General features: G+C 43.4%; 1 protein-coding gene across 2 annotated transcripts in view; it reads left to right on the forward strand.

Annotated features, from left to right (window-relative positions):
• Window positions 1-23,982, forward strand: part of LOC134349409 (janus kinase and microtubule-interacting protein 2-like) — a 283,308-nt gene that overhangs the window by 154,594 nt on the left and 104,732 nt on the right. For both annotated transcript variants that reach the window (XM_063053670.1, XM_063053671.1), the window contains exons 2-4: window positions 7,995-8,041; window positions 8,703-8,959; window positions 17,250-17,747. In XM_063053670.1, the coding sequence (XP_062909740.1) occupies window positions 8,831-8,959; window positions 17,250-17,747 (627 nt within the window). In that variant the 5' untranslated portion in view covers window positions 7,995-8,041; window positions 8,703-8,830. The remainder of the gene's footprint in view (window positions 1-7,994; window positions 8,042-8,702; window positions 8,960-17,249; window positions 17,748-23,982) is intronic.

Consider the following 23,982-nt stretch of genomic DNA (forward strand, 5'->3'; position numbering starts at 1 on the left):
CTTGCCGAGGCACAGAGACAACTCGCGGATACGTCCTCTTATTTACCCCTCGATCGGGACCCAATAAGGAGCACCAGGCCATTGTCTCCCACACCAACACCGACTTTATCCACTCAGGGGGTCTCCAATCCACTGCTACCAACCTTATAGTTCCCACACCTCGCACTTCCCGTTTCTACCTCCTACCCAAGATCCACAAACCTGCCTGTCCTGGCCGACCTATTGTCTCAGCTTGCTCCTGCCCGACCGAATTCGTTTCTGCATACCTCGACACGGTTTTATCCCCCCTTGTTCAATCCCTTCCTACCTATGTTCGTGACACTTCTCACGCTCTTAAACTTTTCGGTTCCCTGGCCCCCACCGCTTTATTTTCACCATGGATGTCCAGTCCCTATATACTTCCATCCCCCATCAGGAAGGTCTCAAAGCTCTCTGCTTCTTTTTGGATTCCAGACCTAATCAGTTCCCCTCTACCACCACTCTGCTCCGTCTAGCGGAATTAGTCCTTACTCTTAATAATTTCTCCTTTGGCTCCTCCCACTTCCTCCAAACTAAAGGTGCAGCTATGGGCACCCATACGGGTCCTAGCTATGCCTGTCTTTTTGTTGGCTTTGTGGAACAATCTATGTTCCGTGCCTATTCTGGTATCTGTCCCCCACTTTTCCTTCGCTACATCGACGACTGCATTGGCGCTGCTTCCCGCACGCATGCAGAGCTCGTTGACTTTATTAACTTTGCCTCCAACTTTCACCCTGCCCTCAAGTTTACCTGGTCCATTTCCAACACCTCCCTCCCCTTTCTAGATCTTTCTGTCTCTGTCTCTGGAGACAGCTTATCCACTGATGCCTACTATAAGCCTACTGACTCTCACAGCTATCTGGACTATTCCTCTTCTCACCCTGTCTCTTGCAAAAACGCCATCCCCTTCTCGCAATTCCTCCATCTCTGCCGCATCTGCTCTCAGGATGAGGCTTCTCATTCTAGGACAAGGGAGATGTCTTCCTTTTTTAAAGAAAGGGGCTTCCCTTCCTCCACTATCAACTCTGCTCTTAAACAGATTTCTCCCCCATTTCACGTACATCTGCTCTCACTCCATCCTCCCGCCACCCCACTAGGAATAGGGTTCCCCTGGTCCTCACCTACCACCCCAACAGCCTCCGGGTGCAACATATTATTCTCCGTAACTTCCGCCACCTCCAACGGGATCCCACCACTATGCACATCTTTCCCTCCCCCCCACTCTGCATTCTGCAGGGATCGCTCCCTACGCGACTCCCTTGTCCATTCGTCCCCCCCATCCCTCCCCACTGATCTCCCTCCTGGCACTTATCCGTGTAAGCGGAACAAGTGCTACACATGCCCTTACACTTCCTCCCTTACCACCATTCAGGGCCCCAAACAGTCCTTCCAGGTGAGGCAACACTTCACCTGTGAGTCGGCTGGAGTGATGTACTGCGTCTGGTGCTCCCGATGTGGCCTTTTATGTATTGGCGAGACCCAACGCAGACTGGGAGACCGCTTTGCTAAACACCTACACTCTGTCCGCCAGAGAAAGCAGGATCTCCCAGTGGCCACACATTTTAATTCCACATCCCATTCCCATTCTGACATGTCTATCCATGACCTCCTCTACTGTAAAGATGAAGCCACACTCTGGTTGGAGGAAAAACACCTTATATTCTGTCTGGGTAGCCTCCAACCTGATGGCATGAACATCGACTTCTCTAACTTCTGCTAATGCCCCACCTCCCCCTCATACCCCATCTGTTACTTATTTTTATACACACATCCTTTCTCTCACTCTCCTTTTTCTCGCTCTGTCCCTCTGAATGTACCCCTTGCCCATCCCCTGGGTTCCCCCCCGCCCCTTGTCTTTCTTCCCAGACCTCCTGTCCCATGATCCTCTCGTATCCCTTTTGCCTATCACCTGTCCAGCTCTTGGCTCCATCCCTCCCCCTCCTGTCTTCTCCTACCATTTTGGATCTCCCCCTCCCCCTCCAACTTTCAAATCCCTTACTCACTCTTCCTTCAGTTAGTCCTGACGAAGGGTCTTGGCCTGAAACATCGACTGCACCTCTTCCTAGAGATGCTGCCTGGCCTGCTGCGTTCACCAGCAACTTCTATGTGTGTTGCTTGAATTTCCAGCATCTGCAGAATTCCTGTTGTTTGCTGTTCTCTTTGAATCTGTTCTCAATTACTTGTCTTTTTTCAACACCTATTCAGTCTTATTGCCACTTGCCTTCTGCATTGGGATACTTCTGTTCTGTGATGACAGAGCTGACTATCATCAGGTGGTGCAATGAAGCCACTTCTTTTCTTACAGGGGATATTGCAGAGTGACAATATACTGATGAGAGATGGGAGGGTTGCATGGATAGATACCAAGGAAAGTAAAAAAACTGTAGAGAAAACAGGAGAAGCAAAGCCATTTCAAATGAACATCTGCCTACCTCTCTCCCCCCCTCTCTCCCCCCTCTCTCCCCCCCCTCTCTCCCCCCCCCTCTCCCCCCCCTCTCCCCCCCTCTCTCCCCCCCTCTCTCCCCCCCTCTCCCCCTCTCTCCCCCCTCTCTCCCCCCCCCCCTCTCTCCCCCTCCCCCCTCTCTCCCCCCTCCCCCCTCCCCCCTCCCCCCTCCCCCCTCCCCCCTCTCCCCCCTCTCCCCCTCTCTCCCCCCTCTCCCCCCTCTCCCCCCTCTCCCCCTCTCCCCCTCTCCCCCCTCCCCCCTCCCCCCTCTCCCCCCTCTCCCCCTCTCCCCCTCTCCCCCCTCTCCCCCCCTCTCCCCCCTCTCCCCCCCATCTCCCCCCCCTCTCCCCCCTCTCCCTCTCTCCCCCTCTCTCCCCCTCTCTCCCCCTCTCTCTCCCCCTCTCCCTCCCTCTCCCTCCCTCTCCCTCCCTCTCCCTCCCTCTCCCTCCCTCCCCCTCTCTCCCCCTCTCTCCCCCTCTCTCCCCCTCTCTCCCCCTCTCTCCCCCTCTCTCCCCCTCTCTCCCCCTCTCTCCCCCTCTCTCCCTCCCCTCTCCCCCCTCTCTCCCCTCTCTCCCCTCTCCCCCCTCTCTCCCCCCTCTCCCCCCTCTCCCCCCCCCCCCCCCCCCCTCTCCCCCCTCCCCCCCTCCCCCCCTCTCCCCCCCCTCTCCCCCCTCTCTCCCCCTCTCTTCCCCCTCTCTCCCCCCTCTCTCCCCCCTCTCCCCCCTCTCCCCCCTCTCCCCCCTCTCCCCCTCTCCCCCCCTCCCCCCTCCCCCCCCTCCCCCCCTCCCTCCCCCTCTCTCCCCCTCTCTCCCCCCCTCTCCCCCCCCTCTCCCCCCCCTCTCCCCCCCTCTCCCCCCCTCTCCCCCCCCCCCCCCCCCCCCCCCCCCTCCCCCCCTCCCCCCTCTCCCCCCCCCCCCCCCCCCCCCCCCCCCCCTCTCCCCCCTCTCCCCCCCTCTCCCCCCTCTCTCCCCATCCCATAGGATGATAATGGTTCCTTTCAGTCAGTTTGTGGGTACCCCACTCAGAAAGGAACAGCGTGTGCGTGAATGGATTTTAGGTGAGTAGGGGGTTACACAGGTCCAGACCCACCCTCTCGACATCCCCTCCTGGATCCAGCGGCATGGTGGGGTCCAAGACGGCTGGGGGAAGTTCTGTTGCAGTGAATGGCCAGACCAAGCTTCGATGCAAGGGATGCCCTTTCCGCACTTCACGGCGCGTGTTTGCTTGATGGCCGTTGACCCTACGAGAGGGTTCATCCACCCTTTGACAGGTCTTGTTTTTCATTCTGCAGGGTGTCTAGCCACCCTCCTCACCAGGCAAGCCTGGTGGGGGAGCTGGTTTAGTCCCTGACCACCCGACCATGCAACAGGTTGCACTGGGTCACATGGTACCAGTAGCACTCAGACCAGTGACCTGACAGCACCTCTGGATAGATAAGAATGGAAATGGCCAAGTATAATGGCACTCAGACATTAGATGAAAATAGTCCCATTTTAAGTGCACTTGGACTTTCAAAACCTGTCTGTCCAGATTTGAGTCTTCCTCTCAGAACAATGTTTCTGAATTACCCACTGTTGAATTTAATTTACTAGTTTTGCAGTTGAAACTCTGCTTCCTAATCATTGAATCTTTCTTGGCAATGGACATAGGCTGCAAACAACCTTGGTGACATATTTGACACTGACAGAAGCTATGAACCACATTTCATTCCTCCTAATTCCTTCTATTTGATCTTCAGATTATTCCCTCAAATGAGTTTAAATTCCCCTGCTGCTATGATAGAATTTGAGCTCATGCCTTTAGATTATTACCCCCGGTCTTTTGATTAAAGGCCTAATATTTTAATCTCAGTCCCTCTGTCTGATTATAATTAATTAATATGAGCTTCAGCTCTCATTCACGAATTATTGTCTACAGGAGTATTTTGCAATGTGCTGTTTAGAGTACATTAGGTCTTTTGAGAATGCTCATTTTCAAACTTTGGATCCTTTAGACGATCAAGGACAGTAAATTTAAGCAAACGGCATCATCTGCAAGTTCCTTTTCGTCTTTCCCATTGACTCAGAATTATATCCTTATTCCTTCATTGTCTCTGGTCAGAATTCTGGGATTCCTTATCATCGAGCACTGTGAAATTAATGACCTTTAAACCACAAAAGAGTATAAGAATGTAATTTAGCAACATCGCAAGGGCAATAGAATTGGACAATATCTGAAACTAATGGCAAGATGTTACTAGGTTTGTTTCAGGAAAGAATATTTTGTAATTTCTTAATATAAAGCTGAATTGTATTTGACTAAAAGAATTAAGTGCATATGTGTCAGATTTGACATTCCTTGACAGAAGAGTGTGCCATATGTTGAAGTGTGTGAGGGAAGAGGAGTGAGTTCAGTTGCTATTGCGAGGGAGAAGGTGCTCAAAAAGCTGAAAGACTTCAGGGTACATAAGTCACCCAGACCAGATGATCTGCACTCTAGGGTTCTGAAAGCCGTAGCTGTAGAGGCATCAGTAATAATCTTTTAAAAATCATTTGTACTTTACATGGTGCCAGAGGACTGGAAAATTGTAAATATCACTCTACTCTAAGAAAGGAGGAAGGCTGCAGAAAGGAAATTATATACCAGTTAGCCTGACCTCAGTGGCTGGGAAGATGTTAGAGTCAATTGTTAAGGTTTGCTATGGACTACCTGGTGACACAGGACAAGATAGGACAAAGTCAGCATGGTTTTCTTAAGGGAAAATCTTTTCTGACAAACTTTTTGGAATTCTTTGTGGAAATTACATGTAGGATAGATAAAAGGGTTGTAGTGGATGTTGTATATTTAGACTTCCAGAAGGCTTTTGACAAGGTGCCACACATGAGGCTGCGTACCAAGTGAGTAGCCCATGGTATTACAGGAAAATTAGTGGCGTAGTTAGGGGACTGGCTGATTGGTAGGAGGCAGTGAGTGGGAATAAAAGAATTCTATTCTGGTTGGTTGCCAGTGGCTAATGATGTTCCACAGGGGTCGCTGTTGGGACAGCTTTTTATGCTGTATATCTATAATTTAGATGATGGAATAGATGGCCTTGTTGACAAGTTTGCAGGTGATATGAAGATTGGTGGAGGGGCAGATAGTGTTGAGGAAACGGGTAGGTTGCAGAAGAACAGACAGATTCGGAGAAAGGGCAAGAAAGTAGCAAATAAAATACAATGTTGGAAAAAGCATGGTCATGCACTTTTGTAGAAGAAATAAGTATGCAGACTATTTTCTAAATGGGGAGAAAATATAGGAATCTGAGATGCAGAGGGACTTGGGAGTCGTGTGCAGAACACCCTAAAGGCTAACTTGCAGGTTGAGCCGGTAGTGAGGAAAGCAAATGCAATGTTAGCATTCATTTCAAGAGGTCTAGAATACAAGAGCAGGGATGTGATGCTGAGGCTTTATAAGGCATTGATGAGGCCTCACCTTGAGTATTATGAACAGTTTTGGGCTCCTCGTCTAAGAAAATGTGCTGGAATTGTAGACTGTCCAGAGGCGGTTCTCAAGGATGATTCCAGGAATAAAAGGGTTATCATACCAGGAACATTTTTAAGGCTCTGGGTCTGTACTCACTGGAATTTGGAAGGATGAGGGAGGATCTCATTGAAACTTCTTGAATGTTGAAAGGCCTAGAGAGGGTAGTTGTAGAAAGGATGTTTCCAATGGTGGGAGAGTCTAGGAGAAGATGACACAGCCTCAGGATAGAGGGGCGTCCATATAAAGTAGAGCTGCAGAGAAATTTCTTTAGCCAGAGGGTGGTGAATTTGTAGAATTTATTACCACAGGTAGCTGTGGAGGTCAGGTCGTTGGGTGTACTTAAGGCAGAGCTTGATAGGTTCTTGATTGGATACAGCATCAAAGGTTATGGGGAGAGGGCCAGGGAGTGGGGCTGAGGAGGGGAGAAAAGAATCAGCCATGATTGAGTGGAGGAGCTCCTAAGTCTTGTGGTCTTATGGAAAATATTTTCTGTGAGTGGCACTGGACTTGGAGTAGAAATAAACTCATGTCTTTACCTCCGTGATGCAATAGCTGATCTCCATTAAGATGGCAACAACAGTCATTGGTAATTTTGTCCCTCCATTGGGGAGAGAAATAGCTGAATCTTGCTCTGTTAATTCATCCGTTGAATGATGCTTAAATTAATGTTATGTAGCTTTTAGACAGAAAATTAGGCTGAATAATACCACTTGTCTCATCAAAACCTGGCTCTTTGAGCATCCAGCTTTCCCAATCTATATTTCATAAAATATTCCAAATCAACTAATGGATGCTTTTTTTTTAATTCCAAGTAAAATACTTAGAAAGTTACAACAACCCAGTCTTTTGTATGTTTTTTTTGTATTTGCATCTTGAAATCTCCATTCAAACATTTAAAAAAATGCTAATTGGAATATTTTTTTCATTGTTCAGCTTTTTAATGTCAGATTATTATTATCCATACTCACTGCAGCCTTTCTATTGCACATAATATATTTTGGAAAAAGGAACAATAGTGCAGACCATTATCTAAATTTAGAAAAGGTTCAAACATCAGATGTGCAGAGGGCTTTGGGAGTCCTTGTGCAAGACTCCCAGATCGTTAATTTACAGGTTGAGTCTGTTGTAAAGCAGGCACTTATTTCAAGGGGAATAGAATATAAAAGCTAAAAGATAATGCTAAGCCTTTATAAGACACCAGTCAGGCCGCACTTGGAATATTGTCAACAATTTTGGGCCCCATATCTCAGAAAGGATGTGTTGTCATTGGAGGTTCACAGGGATGATTCTGGTAATGAAGAGGATAACATATGAGGAGTGTTTGGCAGCTTTGGGCCTGTACTCACTGGAATTTAGAAGAATGTGGAGAGATCTCATTGAAATCTACCGAATATTGAAAAGACTAGATAGGGAGGATGTGGAGGGGGTGTTCCCTGTAGTGGCGGTATCCAGAACTAGAGGGCACAGCCTCTAAACTGAGGTGCGACCTTTTAGACCTTTTGAGCCGGAGAGTAGTGAATCTGTGGAATGCTCTGCCACAGACTCTGCAGTGGAGGCCAAGTCTGTGGTATATTTAAGGTGGAGGTTGAAAGTTTCCTGATCAGTCAGGGCATCAAAGGATATGCCGAGAAGGCAGGTGTATGGTGTTGAATGGCCTCATTCTGCACTTGTGTCATATGGTCTTGTATTGCAATGAGCTAACAAGCACTGAGAGTTTATGTTAACTGAAGTGTGACCATTGCACACTAAGTACATGGCACACTTTTTACCTGCAGGGAGAGAAGGTAATCTCCCAATGTCATTGATCCTAGCTGAGGAATGGCACCACCTGTGAGTAAATGCAGTCCTGAAAAGGTAATGATTGTTAATTGGTGGTGTAGCAAAGAATATTACAGTATAAGAAAAACACCGTTTAATTTGGAGCATTAAATCTCAAATGTTGTATTGCCATTCTCAAAACAGTTAGAAAGATCAATTGTTTAACTGTACTTGAAAATCAACCTCATTTATTTTTGCTGATTTATTTTCACAGATGATTGCTGCTTCATTGGATAAATGGGTGTACATGGATGGATGAAGGTATGATGAACAACGATTGACATTGTAGTAACACCACTAGTGGCAATTTACATATAACTGAGGTACTTTTCATTGGTAGGATCAATAGATTCAAACAAACCAGCCGTGTGTTCCCTGTAGACAAGGGGTTCCCGAATTCTTTTATGCCATGGACCCAAACCATTGACTGAGGAGTCCGTGGACCATAGGTTGGGAAACCCTGCTCTAGACCCATCGAAGAAACCTTATATGTTTGCGATAAAAAAATATGATGTGTTGTTAATTATGTTTTGCCCATATTTTTTAAATGTCTGATATTTTTCAGAATTTCTTTCTATTGACTCAGAATACTTGCGGTATCAAAAAACTAACATTTAAGTGAACAGGCAAAAATAGATGTTTCAATGACAAATTCCATTCCTTATTTTCCTATTGATGTGAATGTTTTTGTTACAACAGCCTGGCAGATTCTCAAAAACAATTCCAGAGGGGCTGCTTTGGAAGACGATGTGATGGATATAGTGGGAATATTTTAAGAGCTGGTGAAAATTTTTCCCATATACTTATCTTCCCTCTGCCTTTGTAAGCTATGTTGACAAATTCAGCTTTGTGTTAGATGTGTAAAAGTACCTTCTTTTCAGTCACCTTTACTGAATCGTTTCCTTTGATGTCTATGATCCAGGCTTTGCACAGCCCTGCTGGTGGCAGGAGGATGCCAGGGAATGTGATACAGAATGTGCTAGTGGATTTGCACTAAAATAAAATGGCAATTTATTCTTGAATTCAAAAGTATAACAGGAAGAACTGAAGATGTCCAAGAAGGGGCGTGGGAAGGCTGAAAAGCCGGAAGCCCTGATAGCTGCCTTGCAGGCTGCTAATGAGGATCTCAGGACTAAACTGACTGACATACAAATAGAGCTTCATCAGGAAAAATGTAAGGTGAGTGTTGCTTCATCAATTGATTCATCAGTGGAACAAAACAATACGTAATGTATTTGGGTTATTTTTGCCACATTAACCAATATGTTTATGTGGGAAGGTCAGATCACAACCTGGTGCATCTAAAACCCTGCTACGTGCCTCTGGTGAAGAGTAAACCTGCAACCTCGAGGACAGTGAGGAAATGGTCGGAGGGGTCTTATGAGGTGCTCCAGGGTTGTTTTGAGGTGACAGACTGGCAGGCACTCTGTGAGCCACATGCAGAGGATATTGATGGGCTCACAGAGTGCATCACTGAATACATCAACTTCTGTGTGGACTGCAATGTTCCGACAAGAACTGTCCTTTGTTATTCAAATAACAAGCCATGGGTGACAAAGGACATTAAGGACATCCTGAACGCTAAAAAGAAGGTGTTTAGAGATGGAAATAGGGATGAGCTGAGGGCAATACAGAGGGACCTGAAAGCCAGGATCAGGGAGGCTAAAGACAGGTACAGGAGGAAGCTTAAGTGGAAACTCCAGCAGAACAACATGAGAAAGGTCTGGAGGAGGATGAGGACCATCATTGGGTTCCGGCAAACTAGCAGCAGAGGAGCTGAAGGCAGTGTGGACAGGGCCAATGAACTTAACCTGTTCTTTAACAGATTTGACATTGTGACCCCTGCCCATCCCCCACATGAGCCATGTTGTCGGCCCCCAATGAACACATGTTCCATTCTCCCCTCCTACCCCTTCTCACAGCCCCCACCCTGCTCTCATGATTATACCCCTCCCCACACAAAACCACCACGGTGGGCTTCATGGCTGAACAGGTGAGAAGACAGCTGAAACGTCTCAACCCAAGCAAAGCTGCAGGACCGGATGGTGTCAGTACCAGGGTGCTCAAAGCCTGTGCCCGTCAGCTATGTGGAGTACTTTGCCATGTATTCAACCTGAGCTTGAGGCTCTGGAGGGTTCTTGTACTGTGGAAAACGTCCTGCCTTGTCCCTGTGCCGAAGACATTGAGGAATATAGGGAAGCAATAAAGGAGCTTAAGAAGGGGCTGAGAAGAGCAAGAAGGGGGCATGAGAAGGCCTTGGCGAGTAGGGTAAAGGAAAACCCCAAGGCATTCTTCAATTATGTGAAGAAAAAAAGGATGTAGGAGTGAAGGTAGGACCGATTAGAGATAAAGGTGGGAAGATGTGCCTGGTGGCTGTGGAAGTGAGCGAGGTCCTCAATGAATATTTCTCTTCGGTATTCACCAATGAGAGGGAACTTGATGATGGTGAGGACAATATGAGTGAGGTTGATGTTCTGGAGCATGTTGATATTAGGGGAGAGGAGGTGTTGGAGTTATTAAAATACATTAGGACAGACGGAATATTCCCCACGCTGCTCCACGAGGCGAGAGAAGAGATTGCTGAGCCTCTGGCTAGGATCTTTATGTCCTCGTTGTCCACGGGAATGGTACTGGAGGATTGGAGGGAGGCGAATGTTGTTCCCTTGTTCAAAAAAGGTAGTAGGGATAGTCCAGGTAATTATAGACCAGTGAGCCTTATGTCTGTGGTGGGAAAGCTGTTGGAAAAGATTCTTAGAGATGTAGGCATTCAGAGAATCATGGTCTGATCAGGGACAGTCAGCATGGCTTTGTGAAGGGCAGATCGTGTCTAATAAGCCTGATAGAGTTCTTTGAGGAGGTGACCAGGCATATAGATGAGGGTAGTGCAGTGGATATGATCTATATGGATTTTAGTAAGGCATTTGACAAGGTTCCACACGGTAGGCTTATTCAGAAAGTTAGAAGGCATGGGATCCAGGGAAGTTTGGCCAGGTGGATTCAGAATTAGCTTGGCTGCAGAAGGCAGAGGGTGGTGGTGGAGGGAGTACATTCAGATTGGAGGATTGTGACTAGTGGTGTCCCACAAGGATCTGTTCTGGGACCTCTACTTTTCGTGATTTTTATTAACGACCTGGATGTGGGGGTAGAAGGCTGGGTTGGCAAGTTTGCAGATGACACAAAGGTTGGTGGTGTTGTAGATAGTGTAGAGGATTGTCAAAGATTGCAGAGAGACATTGATAGGATGCAGAAGTGGGCTGAGAAGTGGTAGATGGAGTTCAACCCGGAGAAGTGTGAGGTGGTACACTTTGGAAGGACAAACTCCAAGGCAGAATACAAAGTAAATGGCAGGATACTTGGTAGTGTGGAGGAGCAGAGGGATCTCAGAGTACATGTCCACAGATCCCTGAAAGTTGCCTCGCAGGTGGATAGGGTAGTTAAGAAAGCTTATGGGGTGTTAGCTTTCATAAGTCGAGGTATAGAGTTTAAGAGTCGCGATGTAATGATGCAGCTCTATAAAACTCTGGTGAGGCCACACTTGGAGTATTGTGTCCAGTTCTGGTCATCTCACTATAGGAAGGATGTGGAAGCATTGGAAAGGGTACAGAGGAGATTTACCAGGATGCTGCCTGGTTTAGAAAGTATGCATTATGATCAGAGATTAAGGGAGCTGGGGCTTTACTCTTTGGAGAGAAGGAGGATGAGAGGAGACATGATAAAGGTGTACAAGATAATAAGAGGAATAGATAGAGTGGATAGTCAGCACCTCTTCCCCAGGGCACCACTGCTCAATACAAGAGGACATGGCTTTAAGGTAAGGGGTGGGAAGTTCAAGGGGGATATTAGAGGAAGGTTTTTTACTCAGAGAGTGGTTGGTGCGTGGAATGCACTGCCTGAGTCAGTGGTGGAGGCAGATAAACTAGTGAAATTAAAGAGACTACTAGACAGGTATATGGAGGAATCTAAGGTGGGGGCTTATATGGGAGGCAGGGTTTGAGGGTTGGCACAACATTGTGGGCCGAAGGGCCTGTACTGTGCTGTACTATTCTATGAAGATGCCACGCCCCAGCAGCCTCAATGACTACACGCTGGTGGCATTGACCTCCCACATCATGAAGACCCTGGAGAGACTTGTTCTGGAGCTGCTCCGTCCTATGGTCAGGCCACACTTAGATCCCCTCCAGTTCGCCTACCAGCCCCGACTAGGAGTTTGAGGATGCCATCGTCTACCTGCAGAACCGTGTCTATGCCCACCTGGACAAGCCAGTGAGCACTGTGAGGGTCATGTTTTTTTGACTTCTCCAGTGCGTTCAACACCATCCGCCCTGCTCTGCTGTGGGAGAAGCTGACAGCGATGCAGGTGGATGCTTCCCTGGTATCATGGATTCTTGATTACCTGACCGGCAGACCACAGTACGTGTGCTTGCAACACTGTGTGTCCGACAGAGTGATCAGCAGCACCGGGGCTCCACAGGGGACTGTCTTGTCTCCCTTTCTCTTCACCACTTACACCTCGGACTTCAACTACTGCACAGAGTCTTGTCATCTTCAGAAGTTTTCTGATGACTCTGCCCTAGTTGGATGCATCAGCAAGGGAGATGAGGCTGAGTACAGGGCTACGGTAGGAAACTTCGTCACATGGTGTGAGCAGAATTATCTGCAGCTTAATGTGAAAAAGACTAAGGAGCTGGTGGTAGACCTGAGGAGAGCTAAGGTACCGGTGACCCCTGTTTCCATCCAGGGGGTCAGTGTGGACGTGGTGGAGGATTACAAATACTTGGGGATACGAATTGACAATAAACTGGACTGGTCAAAGAACACTGAGGCTATCTACAAGAAGGGTCAGAGCCATCTCTATTTCCTGAGGAGACTGAGGTCCTTTAACATCTGCCGGACGATGCTGAGGATGTTCTACGAGTCTGTGGTGGCCAGTGCTATCATGTTTGCTGTTGTGTGCTGGGGCAGCAGGCTGAGGGTCGCAGACACCAACAGAATCAACAAACTCATTCGTAAGGCTAGTGATGTTGTGGGGATGGAACTGGACTCTCTCACAGTGGTGTCTGAAAAGAGGATGCTGTCTAAGTTGCATGCCATCTTGGTCAATGTCTCCCATCCACTACATAATGTATTGGGTGGGCACAGGAGTACATTCAGCCAGAGACTCATTCCACCAAGTTGCAACACAGAGCATCATAGGAAGTCATTCCTGCCTGTGGCCATCAAACTTTTCAACTCCTCCCTTGGAGGGTCAGACACCCTGAGCCAATAGGCTGGTCCTGGACTACTTTCATAATTTGCTGGCATAATTTACATATTACTATTTAACTATTTATGGTTCTATTACTATTTATTATTTATGGTGCAACTGTAACGAAAACCAATTTCCCCCTGGGATCAATAAAGTATGACTATGACTATACAGTGTTTGTATTGCCATCTACACTGGCCACTGTAATTGGCCCTGATATTAATGAGTATGTGGAGATTCAAGGATGGGCATGTGTTAAAAGACGGTTACTGAGAAATGAATAAAAGAATGGTATATACAAAACAGAATGCAGAATAAGGGGTTAGAGTTACAGAGAAAGTGCAATGCAAGTAGATAAATAAGGCACAAGGGCCAAGACAAGGCAGGCTGAGAAATCAAGGGTTGATCATGTACTGTATCATGTACTGTAGGAGGTCCATTTCAGGACAGGCTAATAGAACTTGTATAGACTGATAATTATAATAAAACAATAAACTTTTAGAAAATAAGTATTCTTGAGGCATTGTAAACCAATTCTTCAATTGTTGAATCACCAGTGAATGTTTGTAATACTGGTGCCTAGTGGTACTGATGTTGCATTGTCCAATGACCCTGCTTCCATCCTGACCTTGGGAACTGTCTGTATGGATTTTATACATTCTTCCTGTGACCATCTGGTGTTCCCCTGTGTACCCGTTTCCTCCCACATGTCAAAGATGTGCAATCTGGTATTTTAGCTGGCCACTATAATTATGCCTGGTATTAATAAGTGTGTGGAGAAGCAGCGATGGGTCATGAGACTTGACAGGCGTGTGATAAAAGAACAGGTTCCTGGGAATTGAGTGAAGGAATGCTATTGATGTGGATATTCTGAGAGCCAGCAAAGACCCGTTGGGTCAAAATGCCAGCTATATCATAGGAAAATCATTGAATATGAATACAAACAATCGACAGCCACACATCATGTTGATTAGAATATTAACTTAGAGAATCATTAATATACGGTCATCCATTTTTTCCATTAAAACACTTCATGGAGTGAAGATTAATTCAGATATTTGAAGTTCTATGTTCATAGAGTAAAACTTCTCAGCACACTGGATACTCTAGTAGCAAATTAAAATCTTCATAATCCTCTCTTTTCAGATCAGTCAATTGACTGATTAAAGACCTTCTAATCGTTTAATTCAACTTAATTTTTAGAGTAGCACCATGGGATAAAATAAATTTGATCAAATGAATATCTAAATGGGATATTTTGCATCCATGCTGTATGGGGAGTGTGTGTATGTGTTTGTGTGTATCTTTGACCTTATCTCTTTTGGATTTAGTTGCTTTTTCTTTCCTTTCCTTTGTAGATGCCCTTGATTTTCTATAATTATTCCAGGGGTTATAGACTTTTAGGGAAAGTTGAGAGACTAAAAACTTTTTCTTAATTATTATAAATCAATTAAAGATAAAGATCTTAAGGGGCTTGCTATAGTGTTATTTGTTTCCAGGTTAGTAAACTTGACAAAAAGATTTATGTTTATGAAGCATTAGCATTCCCTACCCGAGATGGCTGTGGATGCTCAGTCATTGAGTATATTCAGAGCAGATATTGATGGATATTTGGATTCTTGGAAAATCAAAGGATTGTGACAGAAGGTGTAAAAGAGTCATGATAATTTTTTGAATGGAGAAACAGGACAATATTAGAATATTTCCCTCAGTCATTCTTATTGATTACATTTTTATGACATGAACTACCAATGTGTCTCACGAAGAAATGCTTTCCATTTAAAGGTTTATATTTTATAAAAAGGGAAAAATTGTCATCAAATACATTTTGAATACCTTGCTAGCAGATAGTGGGTGGTACTGTGTTGAACTAGGCTATACAAAGCCTCAAGCTGAATCTTTCGCCTGTGTCGAGATGATTAACCTAAAAGGAGCAGCAACAATATATGTAGGAGTTCTCGGGTCAATTATGAGTTTATCCTCCAGTTATTTCTCTGAACATTTCCTGTTGATTATGATTGAGGACTGCCATATCCTATATCTCCTGATGTTACAAATGGTTATTGGACTAAGAATCTATGCTGATTCTAACAACATTTACTACTGTCCTGTTCTTTCTTTTTAAATTTTTTTAATTAATTTTTCAAAATTATAAACTCAATAACAATGTTGGTACAAAGAGATTGAAAAAATGTTCATCAGCATATATAAAATGAATTTTAAGTAACATAGATATAAAAGACTTCCAAACTCATAATGAGATTAAACATTAAAAAAGAAATAAAAAGAAAAAAAATATATAAACAAAAAAAAATCCCCAAAAGAAAAAAAGAAAAAAAAACCCCAAGGAAAAAAAAACAAAACAGGGCTAGACCAACAGCTTGTATCGGACACGTTCAATAATGCCGTTAACTCCGCTCCTCTCATCATATAATTTAAGTTTAGAAAAAAAGATTCGGAAAGGTCAGATTATATCATATGAAAATGTTGCATAAAAGGTTTCCAAGTTTCTTCAAATTTAACCGAAGGGTCAAAAATATCACTTCTAATTTTTTCTAAATTTAAACTTAATATGGTTTGAGAAAACCATTGGAATGTGTTTGGAGGATTAGTTTCCTTCCAGTTCAACAAAATAGATCTTCTCGCCATTAAAGTAACAAAAGCTATCATTCAACAGGCTGAAGAAGACAAAGATCTATGTTCTACCATTGGCAATCCAAAGGTTGCCGTAATAGGATGGGGTTTTAAATTGAAGCATAGAACTATTGAAATAATATCAAAAATGTCTTTCCAATATTTTTCCAAAAGAGGACAGGACCCCTGTTCTTTCACGAGTTTCTCTGTAACCTGTTCTTTTTAGCATATCCATTAACTACATCTTTCTACATTTCCTGCAACCCCACCACCCACCTACAGTAGGGACAACTTACAGTATTCAATTAACTTACCAAACTACATGTCTTTGGAAGTTGGAGGAAACCAACAATAGTCACAGGACAACGTACAGACTCCAACAGACAGCATCTGAGTCCAGGATTCAAACTGGGTTAATGAAGCTGTGAGGCAGTAACTCTGCCAACTGCACAACCAACTCACAAAATAATCCACATTTAGAAAGGAGGTGAGATAGTTTCAGGGGAAAAAAAGAGAACAAGCTTCTTACTCTGGTGGAATTAGATTTCTATCATTAAAAATTAGTATCTTTACAGGATAAGCTCTGAACCATTAGTTTTCTAATAAATATTTTCTGTTGATCAATCAGGTGTATAGTTTCCACTTTCTTTGGAATTGTTACATGCAAGTGTTAAATTCTTGCTCTTGTTTCTAAATTGTTCGTACAGATAAAGACCAAGAAGCAAATACAACAAACTTAAAGGCCAATTAGCCTATTATCCTTGTGACATCCATCAATTTATCTTCCACAGCTCCCCGCATGTATTATAAATCTACATAATCTTTCCTGGTTTTACATTGTCTGGAGCTATTGCAAAAATTACTCAGCAGAATTAATTTCTCTCAGTATTTTTGCTTAAGAACTTATAACTTTATGATGTAATCAGCTGAAGGAAGACGGTGTAAATTAAACCTACCTCGCACCCCAACTTATTCTGTGCCATGTTGTATGATGTAGGCAATCATGGTCTGTGACCACGATTGTTCTTGGCAATTTTTTCTACAGAAGTAGTTTGCCATTGCCGCATTCTGGGCAGTGTCTTTATAAGACAGATGACCCCAGCCATGATCAATACAATTCAAAAGATTGTCTGCTTGGCGCCAGTGGTCACATAACCAGGACTTGTGATGTGTACCAGCTGCTCATACGACCATCCGCCACCTGCTCCCATGGCTTCACGTGACCCTAATCGGAGGGGTGGGGGGCTAAACAAATGCATACCATGCCAAAGGGTGACCTGCAGACTGGCTGAGGGAGGGAGTGTCCTACACCTCCTTTGGTAGAAATGTATCTCCACCCTGCCACCAACCCACCCAATTAACACTTCCCTATTTAATTTCAATCCCTGTTTTGACTTTGCAATCAAATGACAAGTGAGATAGCTATGACATTCATTGATTCTGGTTTATTTTGTATCTCAAACACCAGGATTTTAGAATTTGTTTAATTTTCTTGAGGATATTTATCCTGATTCATTGAAAAAGTTGTGGTTTGAAATCTAACATTTTAGAACTCAGTCATTCCAATTTCCTGTGTTGCTCTGCTTCCAGGTTAGCAAACTTGAGCGAGAGAAGGTACAGGAGGGAAAGCGTATACGAGAGCAAGAGCAGCACAAACATACAGCAATGGTCACGGACTTGAAAAGCAAGCTGCATGAGGATAAAATGAAGGAACTCCAGTCTGTTCGAGAGACATTAATAAAACAGCACGATCAGGAACTCGCACGCATGATTAAAATTAAAGACCAAGAGATTCAACGACTTAAGTCACTTGTGAATGCATTGCGAGATGGCAGCAGTGACAAAGTAAGAACAGCACTGTCTAATGAGGCCCGGGACGAGGCTCGGAAAACATTTGACTCTGAGCGCCTTAAGCTGTTGCAGGAAATAAGTGAACTGAAGTCAGCCAAGAAGCAGGTGGAGGAGTCGCTGAGCAACATGATTCAGGCAGACAAGATAAAAGCTGGAAACTTGAGGAGTGAGCATCAGTCCCATCAGGAGGCCATTGCTAAAATCAAATGGGAGTCCGAGAAGGATATCCGCAGGCTGGTGAGCACCATTGCCTTCAGGAGTTTCAATGGCATCAATGTTCCACCAATTGCTGAATGGGTTTGCTTTCTGTTATAATTCTAGAATGTTGTAACCATGACAAATCTTGAGAGGGATGTGACTTTCCATTGTTAAAAATGACAGAGTTTAGTAAAGGTTACTTTTGCTTAGTTTTTATTAACAGTAAAAACATGTTTGCATTATTGGAAATTTCTGGATAGATTACAACTTGCCTGTAAAATGCTGGTATTATCTATTGCTGGTATAATCTTGTTTTGAAGTTTGCAGGATAGAATTTGGATTCTGATTTGCAGTTTTTGAATTACGCAGCATATTATTGTAGATGTATTGAGGTAATGTCATAGTTCACTTCTTCAATGAATGAATATGTTAATCCAAGTTTAGATGATCATTGGAATTTCTCTTCAGTTGTAGTTTTGGTTCCTTCTGGGATGAGATGAACAAATCAAAAGTAAAGTATTTAATGCTAGCAACAATCTTCAAAGGCATAAGTAACTTCAATATAACTTAATAGTGACTATTATTAGCTATAGTAATGGTAACATTCTTGTGATTACTTCCTTTGAAATGCAAAGGCAAAGATTATTGACACATACCTTTTCTCTTTACCAAAAATGTGGTTAGATTAACCTACCATGGATCCACATAAGAATGACCACTGTGAGAGGAATACAAACAGGCAAGGAGATTGGTTACATTCCTGTAAACAGCAGCGAAGGAGTTTAAAAACTCCACAACACAAGAACTGACCTGAGCATTTTCTAATCAAATGCAAGTTTCTCTGATGATTGTCATCACACAGTTGGAGGAATTAATATTTTTAAATTAACAATGTTGCCCTTTTGAGGCCTATAGAACCTTGATTTTGATGAATTTAACTATTTTTGGCAGTATTGAATGTGAGAGAAATCACTAAATTAACAATCATGGACAGTTCAAAACTTTGCCACTGCCGTATCAATGCATGAATCCCATTGATGTACATTAAGTTCAATGAGTTCCTCACTCAACAAAATAGAATGATCCAAAAGAAACATTAGCAAAAAACCAAGTGCAAGAGGAACTCTGTAGCTAATTAATCATCTTCAAGTGTTTGGATTTAAGTAGTAACTGAAGCCTAATGTTCCTCATGATTTGTATTCAGTTGATGTGACACAGAGAATCTACCGCTATTTGAATGCATTATTTGCATTTTCTTTCCTTTATTATTGATGATTTTTTGTTCCTTTTCAACTCCAAGCAAACTAATGGAGTGTGATATAGCACATTTTCTTTGTTTATTCCTTCTGACTTTCACCATCTTGTAATGATCCAGAAAATACATAAGAATTATTTTATGTCACACTTATTGCTTCTTAATAATGAAAGATTGCCCAACAAGAAAGGAATGGACAATAACATTCCACTATGAATGAGTAAACTATTCACAAAATGTGCATTTGTGTGTTCCCTTTGAACAGGTGTTAATCTGTTCCATGAACTGTATTAATCTCATAGGGAGCAACATATGCTATGTTTTATTGGCATAGATCTTAGTAATTTTTACCGACATGGTCTAGAAGTTTTATTAAAGGCGCAAAAGGTTTGTGATTAGTAATGGCATCAGAGGTTGTGGGGTGAAGGCAGGAGAATGGAGTTGAGAGGGATAATAACTCAGGCATGGTATGGCGGAGAGACTCGACAGGTTGACTGGTCAAATAATGTTCCTATAACTATATAAGCATATAACAATTACAGCACTGAAACAGGCCATCTCGGCCCTTCTAGTCCATGCCGAACGCTTATTCTGTCCTAGTCCCACTGACCTGCACTCAGCCCATAACCCTCCATTCCTTTCCTGTCCATATAGCTATCCAATTTAAATTTATATGACAACATCGAACCTGCCTCATCCACTTCTGCTGGAAGCTCGTTCCACACAGCTACCACTCTCTGAGTAAAGAAGTTCCCCCTCATGTTAACCCAAAAATTTTGCGCTTTAACTCTCAACTCATGTCCTCTTATTTAAATCCCCCCCACTCTCAATGGAAAAAGCCTATCAACGTCAACTCTATCAATCCCCCTCATAATTTTAAATACCTCTGTCAAGTCCCCTCTCAACCTTCTACCCTCCAAAGAATAAAGACCCAAATTGTTCAATCGTTCTCTGTAATTTAGGAGATGAAACCCAGGTAACATTTCAATAAATCTTTTCTGTACCCTCTCAATTTTGTTGACATCTTTCCTATAATTTGGTGACCAGAACTGTATGCAATACTCCAAATTTGGCCTTACCAATGCCTTGTACAATTTCAACATTACATCCCAACTCCTATACTCAATGCTCTGATTAATAAAGGCCAGCATACCAAAAGCTTTCTTCACCACCCCATTCACATGAGGGTTCCACCTTCAGGGAACTATGCACCATTATTCCTAGATCTCTCTGTTCTACTGCATTCTTCAATGCCCTACCATTTACCATGTATGTCCTATTTTGATTAGTCCTACCAAAATGTAGCACTTCACATTTATTAGCATTAAACTCCATCTACCATCTTTCAGCCCACTCTTCTAACTGGCCTAAATCTCTCTGCAAGCTTTGAAATCCTACTTCACTATCTACAACTCCACCTATCTTAGTATCATCTGCATACTTACTAATCCAATTTACCACCCCATCATCCAGATCATTAATATATATGACAAACAACATTGAACCCAGATCCCTGAGGCACACCACTAGACACCAGCCTCCAATCTGACAAACAGTTATCCACCACTACTCTCTGGCGTCTCCCATCCAGCCACTGCTGAATCCATTTTACTACTTCAATATTAATACCTAAAGACTGAATCTTCCTAACTAACCTTCCGTAAAGGAACCTTGTCAAAGGCCTTACTGAAGTCCATATAGACAGCATCCACCGCTTTACCCTCGTCAACTTTCCTAGTAACCGCTTCAAAAAATTCAATAAGATTTGTCAAATGTGACCTTCCATGCACAAATCCATGTTAATTATATATACCATCTCGAAGAATACTTTCCATCAACTTACCCACCACTGACGTCAAACTCACAGGCCGATAATTGCTAGGTTTACTCTTAGAACCCTTTTTAAACAATGGAGCAACATGAGCAATCCACCAATCCACCGGCACCATCCCCATTTCTAATAACGTTTGAAATATTTCTGTCAGAGCCCCTGCCATTTCCACACTAACTTCCCTCAAGGTCCTAGGGAATATCCTGTCAGGACCCGGAGACTTATCCATTTTTATATTCCTTAAAAGTGTCAGTACTTCCTCTTTAATCATCATAGTTTCCATAACTACCCTACTTGTTTCCCTTACCTTACACAATTCAATATCCTTCTCCTTAGTGAATACCGAAGAAAAGAAATTGTTCAAAATCTCCCCCATCTCTTTTGGCTCCGCTCATAGCCATCCACTCTGATTCTCTAAAGCGCCAATTGTATCCCTCACTATCCTTTTGCTATTAATATAACTGTAGAAACCTTTTGAATTTATTTTCACATTACTTGTCAAAGCAACCTCATATCTTCTTTTAGCTTTTCTAATTTCTTTCTTCAGATTCTTTTTACGTTCTTTATATTCCTCGAGCACCTCATTTACTCCAAGCTGCCTATATTTATTGTTGATCTCTCTCTTTTTCCGAACAAAGTTTCCAATATCCCTTGAAAACCATGGCTTTCTCAAACTTTTAACCTTTCCTTTCAACCTGACAGGAACATAAAGATGTTGTACCCTCAGAATTTCACCTTTAAATGACCTCCATTTGTCTATTACATCCTTCCCATAAAACAAATTGTCCCAATCCACTCCTTCTAAATCCGTTTGCATCTCCTCAAAGTTAGTCTTTCTCCAATCAAAAATCTCAACCCTGGGTTCAGTCCTATCCTTCTCCATTATTATATTGAAACTAATGGCATTGTGATCACTGGACCTGAAGTGCTCCCCAACACATACCTCTGCCACCTGCCCTATCTCATTCCCTAACAGGAGATCCAACACTGCCCCTTCTCCAGTTGGTACCTCTATGTATTATTGCAAAAAACTATCTTGCACACATTTTACAAACTCCAAACCATCCAGCCCTTTTACTGAATGGGTTTCCCAGTCTATGTGTGGAAAATTAAAATCTCCCACAAACACAACCTTGTGCTTACTACAAATATTTGCTATCTCCTTAGAAATTTGCTCCTCCAATTCTCGCTCTCCATTAGGTGGTCTATAATACACCCCTATAAGCATTACTACACCTTTCCCTTTCCTCAATTCCACCCAAATAGCCTCCCTAGATGAGTCCACTAATCTATCCTGCCAGAGCACCGCTGTTATATTTTCTCTGACAGGCAATTTAACACTTCCCCCTTGCCCGTTTGATTCTATCACACCTGAAGCAACGAAATTGAGGAATATTTAGTTGCCAATCATACCCCTCCTGCAACCATGTTTCACTAATAGCTACAACATCATACTTCCAGGTGTCAATCCATGCTCTAAGCTCATCCACCTTTCTTACAATGCTCCTAGCATTAAAATAGATGCGTTTAAGAAACTCCCCACCTCCTACTCTGTCTTATTGTCTAAAAGAAGGCTCATCATAAATGAATCTTTTCAGAACATTTGTGTATGGTCAATGTCAAATTATTTAGATGACAAAAAATTTAAACCCTGGTGTGATAGTAAAGTGTTAGGAGATGCCTGACTCAAACACTCCACCAGGTGTTGGATTTGATATACATTACAGTGTGCTAAAACATCCATACACAACAAAAGAAAATCAATCCTCTTTTATGATCTTGATACTCGGCTTTCTTTTTTAAATGTCAAGTAAGATCATAGAAAGATCATGAAAAAGGAGGCCAGTCTGCTCATTGCTTCAGTTGATAAAGAGATGCCCCTACAAATCCCACATTACAGCACCAAATTCATAGCCCTGCAGGTCTATACAACAAGTATAAATTCAATATATTTCTAAATATGAGTATTGTTTCCGTCGCTACTGCCCTCCTTGATAGTGTTCCAGTATTCTACCACCTGTATAATCTTCCTACCTAAATCCATGTTGACTACATTTTGCTCCTCTGCTAAAGCACATACATCCTCCATGTGTACCCCAAATAATGCCTGACATCTGGAGAATGAAGAAGCACAGAGCCAACTGCAGTGCCCATAAAGAGAAGAAATTCTGCAGGTGCTGGAAATCCAAAACTACACACACAAAATGCTGGAGAAATTCAGCAGGTCAGGCAGCTTCTGTGGAAATTAATTAACAGTTGAGGTTTCAGGCTGAGACCATTCTTCAGGATGGGAAAGGAAGAGGGAAGACACAAGAATAAAATAGTGTGGGGTGGGGAGAGGGGAAGGAGGATAGCTAGAAGGTGACAGATGAAGCCAGGTGGGTAGGAGAGTTAAAAGACTAGAGTTGAAAGAATCTGATAGGAGAGGAGAGAAGACCATAGAAGAAAAGGCTCCTGTCCCCTGATCCACTCTCCTCATTCATTTAATGTGTTGTCCAACTTTCCTTTCTGGTGAAGTATACGGATATTCCATGTTGCTACCCTTAGCCTTTCCCTATTGCTTACCGTCTCTGGGTGACAGTCTGGTGTGACCTGTAGCACATGACTACCCCTACCGAGTGAGGTGTTGTTCTGTTGATTAGTATCAAACCCATTCATGCTGTTGTCTGGTTTCCTTCTTTTGTTTCTTTCCATGATTGACTAGGCAGAAATTGCAACAGTGGTTTGCCGTTGCCTCGTGTTGCTGTGGTGCTCATCTAACTAGAGTATTTGACCTCTACTGGCGTTCCCAGTTGGGAATCATACACTAGACGTCGCCCAGCCTTTGCTGTTGTTGTACAAAGACAATCCTCCACCAAAGCTTGGAATCCATCTCCCTGCTGCTGGAGACTTCAGTGATTTTAGGTGACACCACCACCATTGGTCTGGTTATTTTTCTGGCACCAAACACTCACCATAGACAGAGCTCCTTCAGCGAGACAGGGCGCACCCGGACCTAAGTCCTACGTGAAGGCGGAGTTGTCTTGGGTGGTAGAAGCTATATAATCGCTATTGGCATTTCCTAATATTTAGTCAGGACCCAACCACCCCATACACCCCCATATTCGACTAAGTTTGGTAATTTCCTGTTTTCTCCCACATTTCTTTCTTAAATAGTTGGGAACCAATCTAGATTTTCTCAAATTTTG

This window comes from Mobula hypostoma, chromosome 7, assembly GCF_963921235.1.
Source record: "Mobula hypostoma chromosome 7, sMobHyp1.1, whole genome shotgun sequence".
NCBI classification, from domain to species: Eukaryota; Metazoa; Chordata; class Chondrichthyes; order Myliobatiformes; family Myliobatidae; genus Mobula; species Mobula hypostoma.